Below are 13158 nucleotides of genomic sequence, written 5' to 3'. Positions count from 1 at the left end.
CCACTGTTCACAAAACAGCAACTCTGAAGGTGCCTCTGACACTCTACAAACACCTAGCAAGGGTAGGTGATTCCAAACATCCTGTAGATGCGACTGTGAACGAGTAAACTTTGAGGCAGAGAGGAGTACGACTTGGGCAGAGTGTTGCAGGTGGTTGTGAGAATTTTTTCAGATGAGAGATAAGAAAGTGTAGTTATTGAGGCATTCACATGTTGCTGGAAACATTTTAAACTCTTGAGTTATGGGAAGCCAGAAGCGATTTGTTCTCTAGCATTGTGGTAAGTGATGTGCAATGTATACAGGTTTGGAATTTACTTATAGTAACAAGACATTGAATACAAATTGTTTCTTCATGCATATGAGTACTTTTTTAAAAGTCAAAATTCAAGTCAAAATTAATATTTCATGATTCAAATAGGGAATGCGATTTTAAACCACTTTTCAATTTTACTTTTGTCATCAAATTTGCTTTCTTCTCCTAGTATTCTTGGTTGGAAGCTAAACCTAGGTAGGCTCATATGCTAATTTCTAAGCCCCTGAAGGCTTACTCTTATCTCAGTGCATTCAGACAGTTTTTCACAGCTTAACAGTACTAGTTCCTGTGTTCCATATTAGATAACATTGTGCTCACTCCTGTAGAGGAGTTTGAGTCCGCATTGATTGGTTAAAATGCAAGTCTGGCAAAAGAATTGAGATAAGGGGCAGTCTGCAGAGGCTTAGATACAATGTAATCACATAGGTTCAAAGTATATTAAAGTGATTTGTAAATTTTGGCGATTTGAATCCACACTATCTATAATTATTTATTAAAAGGTGGGCACTTTAATTAATTAATAAAAATAGACGCCTGCATCTCATACTCCTGTTTTTGTGTTTGATGGCGAATCTTGCTTCAGCCAATCGTTGTGTCCCCTTTGGCGTCCAGCTTGTGGGGCTTGCAACGATTGGCTGAAGCTTGGTTCATCATCTAACACAATAATAAACTATGGGTTGCGGGCGGAGGAATGGCACGATGTTTACTATCACTAAATGGTAATTATTTTAAGAATGAAGTGTCTTTAATTATTTTTATGAATGAAAATGTCTTTCATTTTTATGAATAATTATAGAGAGCGTGGATTCAATAGCCAAAGTATACAATCACTTTAAAGTGATTGTAAACTTTCTGAATGTACTGAACAGTATATACAATTATTCAAAACAGGGGCACTTTCATTGCTTACAAGACGCTTTATTTGTAAAATAGTTACCATTTAGTGATGGCTAACATTGTACTGTATTGTAATTTTTTTATTTTTTTTTATATTTAAATAAAGAGTTGCTTGGCGATGTCCTGAAAGATCGTCCCCAGGAAGCAGATGGTATTGATTCAGTGGTTGTTGTAGACAATGTGCCACAAGTTGGACCTGACCGTTTGGAGAAACTTAAGAACGTTATCAATAAGATTTTCTCAAAATTTGGGAAGATTACTAATGAACACTATCCTGATGTAGAAGGGACAACAAAGGGGTGAGTATGCAAAAATAACACCAAGTGCCATAGCCAGTGACACACGTAAGTCACACTATATATTTACATACCGTAGGATTGCATAATCAACAAATGCATTAATACTTACTCTGAATTGTAAATGAGCTGTATATTATTTCCTTCTTAATACAGGGAGAGTCCACAGCTGCATTCATTACTTGTGAGAAATACAGAACCTGGCCACCAGGAGGAGGCAAAGACACCCCAGCCAAAGTCTTTAATACCTTCCCCACTTCCATCATCCCCCAGTCATTCTTTGCCTTTTGTCACAGAAGGTTGGCAGAGAAGTGTCAGATTTCGGAGTAGTTCCTTAGGAAGGGTATCTGCCCTTCGAGATGGGACTGGAGTTTTAAGTAGTCTTGTCAGCCTCTCAGTGAGATTATTGATTAAAGTTAGAGTCTGGAGATGCAGGGAAAGTCTTTCTGCAAGACCATCCAGACTCAGATTAACATCTCCTAAGCAATCAGCGTTGACGAGTTTCGCTGCCTGCTTTTTTTTCACTCAAGTCCATGTCAGAAGCAACGCTACAGTCTGTCAATCTTGAAGAACCGTGTTTTCTGTTCCACAGCATAGATTCTGGTAAGATCGTTTAATTTTATATATATATATATATATATATATATATATATATATATATATATATATATATATATATATATATATATATATATATATATATATTTGTTAACGATAGAAGACAGGGTCACAGTGGGACTCCTTTTTTTCTTTATGGATTCAAGGGTTAATATTCCCTGAGGGGATTATTAAACAGTGTTTTGTTTTTTAATCATGTTTGTTATGCGATAAAGGCTGCTTTATGTGTAGGAGACGTTTGGGCTCATAGGCTGATACGGAACGTACAGGTTATGTTATTTTATTATTCACATTTGAGAGCTGCACAGTTTTATTAAACTGGCGTGCTTTTCCTTAGCAGGGGTGGTCCTGCATGACGCACCGTGTGATCGGGAGTTGTCACGTTCTTCCATTTCCTATTCCTGACCGATTTTCTGCGACAAGGAGCGAGTTTCTCTAGCTGTCTGGGTCATAGGAGGTGGTGAGTGCCCCAGCCATTGAGGATAAAGGTGCCAGTTGTTTTTCTATATTTTAAAATTAGACGAGTTATGGAGGATTCTGATAATATAGAAGGGGATCCCTCTAATACAGAATTTGATACATGTGTATATTGTGTGGAGGCCTGGGTAGTCCAGCCCTCCCAATTATGTTCCGTATGCCGCAACAGGGTGTTCTCATCAACCAATGTTGAGATGTAGAGACCAATGAGCCGTCTGCCTCTGAGGATTCCTCGTTCCGTGAGGTGTGTTCCCTAGATTCTTCTGTTCCTACACATGCAGCTTCCCAGAGTACCGCTGCTCCTTCGCCTGAAAGGGGCTTTTTTTCCACCAGATGTTACTGCGCAGTTCTGCATGTCCACGGCCTTAGCGATTTTGCCTCTTCCTGCTACGTGCAAGCGAAGGGTTAATCCATGCACTCCTGCTCAGGGGCCGTCGTGTAAATTGTCGATTGTATCTGACCAGTCATCTGCGGATGCGGTTCCTTCTGAGGCTTCAGAGGTAGGACCTCCAGGGTCGGAGTCTGCTGATTTAATTCTTCTGACGGAAGAGGATTTAGCATATAGATTTAGAATGGCACGCCTACGTTTGCTTCTGAGAAGTTTTGGCGATGTTAGAGATTCAGAGTACTGATCAGTCAGTCTGATCTCAGTCCTCTAAATCAGATAGCGATCTTGTTTAGATGTGGGGAGACGGATGGAGATCCCATCAAAAAATAAAATATGTATGTGTAATGTGTGTGTGTGTGTGTATATATTTGTGTGTATGTATATGTGTATATGTATATGTGTATATGTATATATGTATATATATGTATATGTGTATGTATATATATATATGTATATGTATATATATATATATATGTGTATACACTGTGTGCAGAATTATTAGGCAAATGAGTATTTTGACCACATCATCCTCTTTATGCATGTTGTCTTACTCCAAGCTGTATAGGCTCGAAAGCCTACTACCAATTAAGCATATTAGGTGATGTGCATCTCTGTAATGAGAAGGGGTGTGGTCTAATGACATCAACACCCTATATCAGGTGTGCATAATTATTAGGCAACTTCCTTTCCTTTGGCAAAATGGGTCAAAAGAAGGACTTGACAGGCTCAGAAAAGTCAAAAATAGTGAGATATCTTGCAGAGGGATGCAGCACTCCTAAAATTGCAAAGCTTCTGAAGCGTGATCATCGAACAATCAAGCGTTTCATTCAAAATAGGCAACAGGGTCGCAAGAAGCGTGTGGAAAAACCAAGACGCAAAATAACTGCCCATGAACTGAGAAAAGTCAAGCGTGCAGCTGCCAAGATGCCACTTGCCACCAGTTTGGCCATATTTCAGAGCTGCAACATCACTGGAGTGCCCAAAAGCACAAGGTGTGCAATACTCAGAGACATGGCCAAGGTAAGAAAGGCTGAAAGACGACCACCACTGAACAAGACACACAAGCTGAAACGTCAAGACTGGGCCAAGAAATATCTCAAGACTGATTTTTCTAAGGTTTTATGGACTGATGAAATGAGAGTGAGTCTTGATGGGCCAGATGGATGGGCCCGTGGCTGGATTGGTTAAGGGCAGAGAGCTCCAGTCCGACTCCCGCCAGCAAGGTGGAGGTGGAGTACTGGTTTGGGCTGGTATCATCAAAGATGAGCTTGTGGGGCCTTTTCGGGTTGAGGATGGAGTCAAGCTCAACTCCCAGTCCTACTGCCAGTTTCTGGAAGACACCTTCTTCAAGCAGTGGTACAGGAAGAAGTCTGCATCCTTCAAGAAAAACATGATTTTCATGCAGGACAATGCTCCATCACACGCGTCCAAGTACTCCACAGCGTGGCTGGCAAGAAAGGGTATAAAAGAAGAAAATCTAATGACGTGGCCTCCTTGTTCACCTGATCTGAACCCCATTGAGAACCTGTGGTCCATCATCAAATGTGAGATTTACAAGGAGGGAAAACAGTACACCTCTCTGAACAGTGTCTGGGAGGCTGTGGTTGCTGCTGCATGCAATGTTGATGGTGAACAGATCAAAACACTGACAGAATCCATGGATGGCAGGCTTTTGAGTGTCCTTGCAAAGAAAGGTGGCTATATTGGTCACTGATTTGTTTTGTTTTGTTTTTGAATGTCAGAAATGTATATTTGTGAATGTTGAGATGTTATATTGGTTTCACTGGTAAAAATAAATAATTGAAATGGGTATATATTTGTTTTTTGTTAAGTTGCCTAATAATTATGCACAGTAATAGTCACCTGCACACACAGATATCCCCCTAAAATAGCTATAACTAAAAACAAACTAACAACTACTTCCAAAACTATTCAGCTTTGATATTAATGAGTTTTTTGGGTTCATTGAGAACATGGTTGTTGTTCAATAATAAAATTAATCCTCAAAAATACAACTTGCCTAATAATTCTGCACTCCGTGTATATATATATATATATATATATATATATATACACACACACATATACATACTGTTTTAGGTAATATCTTGGATGGGCGTTTGTGTCTGGATCATATCTGATCCAGGGGTCCTAGAGGCCGGAGCTAGACCTCTCATCCTTCCTTTCTGGGCAGTTTTTCTTCTCTTGAATTTGTCTTTTGGCAGAGAGAGGGAAGTTTTTCGTGTGACTTTTGGAGTCATTGTCCCGGTACCTAGGGAAGTGAGAGAATATTGTCGTTCCACTGTTGTCATGGTAGAAATAAGGGAGGGATTTCCCGTCCTATTTGGGTTCTATGGTACTTAAGCAGAGCTTATTATGTCTCTCTCTCTTTTGGGGGAGAATATAAGGTTCCCTCTTCCTTTTTGTTCGTGAACTCTGCAGGATCATTGTTGAGAAGGATATTTTTTCCTTTTCATTCCTTTTGGGTAAAATCCGGTTCTCACGGACCGTCTTAAAGTAAACCTTGTTTTTCTGATCCCTTTTTTTGAGATCTGGTGTTTATTTTGGCAGTATCCTGATTCCAGATTTATTTATAGTTTACTACCATCGATCTCCCTGTTTCTGCCGCTAGCCTGTCAGTCGGGGAGAGCGTGTCCTATAGGGGGACAGAAAAATTCAGATTCCTTCCCTTATTATTTTTATGTTTCCTCGGACAGGCATTTTGCTTTAAGGGTCTGGTCTTCTGGGTTCGTCCCAGTGTATGGACTCAAGTCATCCTGTTTTTCTCTCAGCCGATGAGATTTCGTTCTGAGGTGAGATTCTACTGCATAGAAGGTAGTATCTCGAGTTTGGTGGTGGGCGAAGGCCCACTACTGCTCTTAGTCTGCAATCCACTCTCTGAGTGTGATCTTCTGGGACAGATGTTCTCTCCAATCATTGCCAGGATCTGGGGGTAAGGTCTCTATCTGAAGGTTTTCAGATGTTTGTTTCTGAATGGGGACGTCGTTCGAGGATTTAAGGACATCAGTGCCTCCCCTTTTTTTTTTTTTTCCCCCTTATCACTCTTACCTTGAGTGATGGCTTGATCCTACAGGAGCAGGCGTCGGTGAGACTAATTGGTCCATTTGTGTCTGCAAGATCGTATGTTGCGGTGTAGGGGCTTCGCCTCCATGGGGGGTTCCTTGTCACAGGGATCTGCTGGGTCAAGGCCCCTTTTGCACCATAGAATCTTATTCTTCTGAGGCAGTCTGCTAGAGGTCGCTTAGCCGAGAGAGGTTTCCTTTCTGAGAGGGTGTGGTGCTCTCCTTCAGCGTGTAGCTAGTTCCTCGTCATCTATCTTAGGTGCGGAGGACCCACATTTGTCGGGAAAGGAGCAAGATTCGTCCTGGCACTCTGTCCTGCCAGGGTTCGTTTTTTTTTTTTTTTTTCTCCAGGATGATCTGGAGAAGGAGCTAGTTTCTTGTTGGAACAGTTTCTGGGCTCAGTTTGTTTCCTCTGCTCTAGAGGTTCATGAGCTTCCGGGCGTTTCGTTTTTCTTGCTAGTGTTTTGACTGCGTTCAGGCCAGGGAGTCAATCTGATGCTCCTTTTTGGGCTTAGATATATCTTTAGGGGTTGCATTGGGCTACTTTTGTACCTGTGCAGGAGGTGGTCTTTGAATTTTACCTTCAATGGTCTACCCCGTCTGTAGTGGGCTTCTACGTGCCATATTCTTTGTGTTGCAAACTGCAATACGTATTACTTATGGGCTTTCCTCTATAATAAGGCTGTTTCACGAGCCTATTTAGGTTTTCTCCTAAGGTTGTGTTCCTTTTTTTGAGGCCTCTATCTAAAGATTGTGGTTGTTTTATTTTTTATATGTCCTATTCCTTCTTTAGGAGGAAAGGGTTTTCCCCTTTTAGGAAATCATGCCTTAATGTCTCTTAGGCTACACAAGATTAGACAGTTTCTCTGTTGCATATTGGTATCTAGGAAGTGCGAGGATCTTTAGTCATGTTGACTTCCTTATTTTTTTTTGTTGAGGAGTGTCTTCCGTTTGACATAGGAGACAGCGGGACACTAGCCTCCTCAGAGTTTTAATGCTCAGTTCGGAAGCAGTGACGTTATCTTGGGTTTCTGGCATGAGATCTGTATGGATTTCTGTTGAAGCAGCCTTCGGGGGGATATGGGTTCTTTCAGGCTGTGGGGCCCTCAGATGGGGGCCGACTCTCTTTTTGCCCTCCTGTTAGCATTCAGTTTCCTCTGTAGCTTGGGTATAATTTCCCACAAGTAATAAATGCAGCTGTGGACTCTCCCTGTATTAAGAGGGAAAATATAAATTATGCTTACCAGATAATTTCCTTTCGGGGAGAGTCCACAGCTCCCGCCCGTGTTCTCCAATGGGCGGCCCTAAATTTTTATCTTGTTTCTTCTGGCACTTTTTTCACCCTGATATTTCTCCTACTGTTCCTTGTTCCCTTGGCAGAATGACTGGGGGATGAGGGAAGTGGGGGAGGTATTTAAGCTTTTGGCTGGGGTGTCTTTGCCTCCTCCTGGTGGCCAGGTTCTGTATTTCCCACAAGTAATGAATGCAGCTGTGGACTCTCCCTGTACAGAAGGAAAGGAAATTATCTGCTAAGCATAAATGTTTTTTTTTTCCTCTCATTTCCCTGTTTATCATGTGACAGCCATCAGCCAGTCATGTGTAAAATGTGAACGTATGAACGTGCTTAGTTGGAGCTATTGCCTTAGAAAGCATGCTCCTAAAGACTGCACAATTTGATCATGGAAGTACATTGCAATTTCTTTATTTCTTTATTTATTTTTATTTTTGACTCTCTGAATCATTTCCCATTTTAGGTTGAAATAATTTTTATTAGTTTTCAAGTAATTAACATCATAAAATGTACAACAACATTGACATGTAAAGTATAGCTTACAAAATATCTGTCTGAGTTGGCTCCTATACACTCTTGTCCTGCCATATAACTGATGGAGCACTAAGGCTTGCTCGATAATTAAGTCCAGCAAATCCTGGGGTTCTGGAGGCCCAATCTCAATAAGTTGTTGTCTTCTGTGGTCAATTTACTCTTTGCTGTCTAGTATATATGACCACCAAAGTAGATATTTAAACTTAAGAACCCAAAAGTAAAAATCAACATAACAGAAACCTGTAACCAATTTATATGTCTTAGCCTATACATTTTGCCTATCTTTGACACAAAACTTATAGCTTGTAAACAAGAAGGAAAGAAGGTAAGGTCAGTAACAGTATCTCAGAAAAGAAAAAAAATTAAGAGAGGAAAAAAAAAAAAAAAAAAAAAAAAAAAAAAAAGAGGGCATTCCCCCACAGGAGATCATTATTAGAATCGAGCAGAGCCGGGGAAGGTTAGATCCCATCTCCCTGTCAGTCCTTTCCACTCCCCTCCTATCTTAATTTCTAAGTAGGTTCAGCTTCCTCTACACCTCCTCTCTCTCCTCTGTCCCCCATAATCCAATAAAACCAAATTTTCTGAAAACTCTGTCGAACCTTGAATCAAGGAGGCCTGCTCCGACATGGAGTATGTAACTTTAAACTTTTCCATTATCTCAGTCCAAGTTGGTACCCCCACCTTCCAATACTTTGCTACACATATCCTTGTGGCTGTGCATAGTGTTCTTATAAAAGTGTTTACGGCAGAGTTAAATCTTGGGATGTGTTCGTTCAGTAAGGCCTGCGCCATCGAGAGATTTATATTTTCTGATAGCAAAGTACTCAGTAGAGACGAAAGCTCAGACCATATCGGCCGCACTTTAGGACATTCCCACCACATATGAATGTATGTACCTACTTCTCGACACCCTCTATAACAGTGGTTGGTGGAACCACGTGAATAGTGAGAAGTTTTAGTCGGGGTCAAGTACCACCTGAAAGTGGTTTTAATACAGTTCTCTTTGAAGTCAGCACTAATCATACCTCTACCAACGTCTCGTGTGATGGCTATCCAGTCCTCTATTGTTAAATCTGCACCAATATCTTTTACCCATCTGTCAACTAATGGAGTGTTTGAGGTGTATCTTGCCTTTTGTATAGCTATATATAGATATGAAATCATCTTTTTATCCCTTTTCTTGTTAATTATAAATTGTTCCAATGTAGTTAATTTTCTTGTAAAAGGAAAATGTAGGTATTTGTGTACTGCAGATGAGATCTGCAGGTATAGAAACCAGTGAAGTTTGTAGGGAGCTAATTTATCTTGGGTTTGTGCGAATGTAATGAATTTACCATCTACTAGAAAGTCGGCCACCCTGTAAAGTCCCTTATTCTCCCATTTTTCCAGTTGCAAATGTAGATCATTCGGGAGCAGAGTTTTAATCGGTCTGGCTATTGAGTCTATTGGCAATAGGTGAAGAGCACTGGTCAGCGCTGTCCAGGTCTTCACCGAGTCCCCAGAGGCTGATAAGGTGGTGTTGGTATTTGTGTGTCCCTTAGTGGGTCTCCATAGTATATCAGAAGACTTATCAGTTTTTTCTACTTCACCCTCCAGTGTAGTCCATATAATGTCGTTTGAGTTTTTGTTCAGTAGTAAATCTTGAGCTAATCTAGCTGCTTGATAGTACTCCATCAAGTTCGGCATACCCACCCCCCCACCTGTCTGTGTTGTTGTAAAGTCCTGGAAGCAATTCTGGCTATCTTACTGCCTCTTAGAAATCCCGTTAGATCCTGTTGTAATTTGAGTATATCTGGGACTGGGACTTTGATAGGTAAAGCCCTAAAGAGGTATAATATGCGTGGAAGAATAGTCATTTTAATTGCCGAAAGGCGTCCAAACCATGAGAATTGTTTACTTTTCCATCTGTGTAGGTCTGACCTAATTTTTTTAAAAAGAGGGATATAGTTAATCTTATACAAATCCTTATAGTCTTTAGATATTTTGACTCCTAAATACTGTATCGCTTTTCTAGCCCAGGTAAATGTGAAATTCGTTTCTATTAATTTAGAAGTATGGGTCGGGAGAGCTATGGGCAGTCCTTCGCACTTATCTAAATTGACTTTATATCCCGACACATCTGAGAAGTCTTGCAGAATTTTATACAAATTTGGTAGTGAAATCAAGGGTTTCGTTAATGTCAAAAGAATATCATCCGCAAAAAGCGAGAGTTTATAATCTTTTTGTTTTATACTGACTCCATGTATATCTGGGGAAAGTCTGATTGTTGCCGCTAGGGGCTCTATGCACAATGCAAAAATCAGCGGAGAAAGGGGGCAGCCTTGCCTAGTGCCTCCACGGATATCAATAGGGTTCGATTGATACCCCGCCGCTCTAATCACAGCTGTAGGGGAGGAGTAAATATTTTTGATGGCTTTCACAAAGGGGCCCTTGAGTCCAAAACCAGCTAATACCTCAAACATGTATTCCCAGTCCACTCTGTCAAACGCCTTCTCTGCATCCAGTGAAAGGAGCAGAGAAGGCGTTTTGGTCTTATCTAGGTGATCCACCAGGTCCACTGTCCTTCTAATGTTATCAGGTGCTTCTCTGTCCATAATAAATCCCACCTGATCTGGATGCACCAGAGAGGGGAGATGTATTTTCAGTCTGTTGGCCAGTATCTTAGTAAAGATCTTTATGTCCTGATTTATTAATGAAATAGGGCGGTAGCTATTACATAAATTCGGGTTCTTACCAGGTTTGGGGATAACTATTATCTTAGCACGCAGTATATCCGTAGGGATGTTTTTACCTAACATAATATCATTACAAAATTTGTGGAGATGTGGTACCAACGCCATATTAAATAATCTATAATATTCCCCTGGAAACCCATCCGGGCCTGCTGCTTTTCCTGGCTTTAGATTTTTAATTGCCTCTAAGATCTCTTTTGTCGTTATATTTGCATTTAATTCCTTTAAGGCCTCATTATCGATTACTGGGAGGTGGGCTGCTGCTAAGAATTGTTCTCTAAGTACTTTAGTATGTGCCGATGGATTAGTTTTTTTACCATCATATAATGATTGGTAGTACTTTGCAAAAGTATCCGTAATTTCCTGTGGATTTGATGTGTATGAACCAACGTGGGTCTGGGTAGAGGGGATCGAGAAAGATCTAATTTTCTCCTGTAGCTTATGTGCTAGGTATCTGTCTGGCTTGTTTGAGTAAATATAGTAATGTGCCTTTAGTCTCTGAGATGCTCTAAGAGAGGCGGCTGACATGATCCCAGACAGTTCCCTTCTCTTCTCCTGGAGGAGTTTGAATGTTTTTGTAGAAGAGGTACGTTGATGTTGTGTAGTCAGGTCATTTATCTCTGTTTGTAATTTATCTGTTTTTGATCTCGTCATTTTATTATATGTGGCTTTTGCTTGTATGAACAAACCCCTAATAAATGGTTTATGTGCTGCCCAAGTACAAAGTGGATTATTAGTTGTGTCTGTGTTTATAGACCAATACTCAGTTAGGGCTTTTAATATTGAGTCCTGTGTAGTCTGATTTCTAAGTATGTTTGGGTCGAATGTCCATGAACGATTACTGCTATGTCTAAGATTTCCTGTCAATTTAATACCAACAATAGAATGGTCAGACCATGCGCATGCATGTATGGAAGAGGACTGTAAGTTAGGTATAAGTATTTGGCTGAGGTATACATAATCTAGCTTGGAGTATGTTTTGTGAGCAAAGGAGTAGAATGTATAGTCATTAGTCTTGCCATATAATGACTCCCAAGAGTCAATAACATTTTGAGCCGACAAGGCTCTTTTGATTGATCTAACCATAGCATTGTGATGTCTTTGTTTGTGTGTTAGTACAGACGACCCCTCTGTCTCAATAATTTGAATAGGCAAGTTAAAGTCCCCCCCCCCAATATAATTCTTGATTGGGACCATTGTGTGAGTAGGTGTGCTATGTGAGTCAGGAAGATGTCCTGCTTTTCATTTGGGGCGTAAATGTTACAAAGCGTTATCTCTGTCCCTTGAATTGACCCCCTGACTATTAGGTATCTACCTTCTGCGTCCTTCAGTACCTCTTCTGTGTTGAAATTTAGTGAGTGGTGTATTAGTATGGAGACCCCTCTTTTCTTGCTATCTGTTACCGAATGAAAGTGTTGGGGGAACTGTCTAGACCAGTATTTGGGAATAATGGAGCTGGTGAAGTGTGTTTCCTGGAGGAAAATCAGATTTGCTTTTAGTCTATCATATTGGGTCATGGCTGATCTGCGTTTAACATCTGTGTTGAGACCCCTTACATTATGTGATATTAGGTGTATATGATTAGTCATTGTTATCTTACCCTGGTGTTGTTGTTGCTATACATGCTCCTTCCTCCAAGATTATCCTGAAATCCTAGACGTAGTTCTGTCCCACCCCCCCGGCTCTGCTGACCCTGACCCTCCTTCTGGATAATAAGTCAAATACAAACATTATTAGATATGGCGACATAATAACAAAAAAACCCAAAATTTAACTAGTGAAAAAATTGTAACTTTTAACCGGTAAATGCTATTCGCCATTTACCCAATTCTGAAACAAAACTTTGGTCAATGGTAAATAAAAAAAAAACACAAAGAACAATTATCAATAAGCAATGCGAGACATCGCCTCATATCAACTGTACTATAATATACTGTATGATGAATTTCTATAACTGTAAAGAAAAACAGGTTAAAGCATTATTTTGATTTGAACATATCATCAATAATGAACTTCAAAACTTTGTGGAGACATTAACTTATGTCTTACATGTTTAAGTAACCAACCTATGTGAGTCACTGTGACCCTTACTCCAAGGTTTTCATAATGTATTGAAAGAAATATTGTGTCCAACAGTTCTTGGAGAAAAGGGAGTGATATCTATGTCCAGCTGCCCTTTGTTGAAAGTTCCCTCATTGATGATTTAAGAGATGGGAACTCGATATGGTTGTAACCATCAAATTTCCCCTTAGATATAAACAAAACTGGGCTTTGACATTCTTCTAAAGTAGGGAAGAATTTTCCTCGTGTCAGCACCTCCTAGAGTGCTGTGAAAGCAGAGAGATGTATGATGAAAATCAATATTTCTCAGGTCTTGGTACCCCTCTTTGATACTCTGGACCATTTCTGATTCTGAGTATGAGGAGTTTTGTGCTTCTTTTGTAGATCCTCTTCGGGGAATGTATTGGAAGGCATGTCAGGTACCTCCAATCTGAGCCTCTTGCAGACATCTGGTATTTCTGATGGATC

General features: G+C 40.3%; 1 protein-coding gene across 1 annotated transcript in view; it reads left to right on the top strand.

The window, feature by feature from the left end:
* Positions 1-13158, top strand: part of EIF3B (eukaryotic translation initiation factor 3 subunit B) — a 60364-nt gene that overhangs the window by 8933 nt on the left and 38273 nt on the right. Inside the window, exon 2 of the mRNA XM_053694972.1 lies at positions 1317-1509. Within this exon, the coding sequence (XP_053550947.1) occupies positions 1317-1509 (193 nt within the window). The remainder of the gene's footprint in view (positions 1-1316; positions 1510-13158) is intronic.

Source organism: Bombina bombina, chromosome 11 (assembly GCF_027579735.1).
Source record: "Bombina bombina isolate aBomBom1 chromosome 11, aBomBom1.pri, whole genome shotgun sequence".
NCBI lineage: Eukaryota > Metazoa > Chordata > Amphibia > Anura > Bombinatoridae > Bombina > Bombina bombina.
This window is presented reverse-complemented; position numbering and strand designations above follow the sequence as displayed.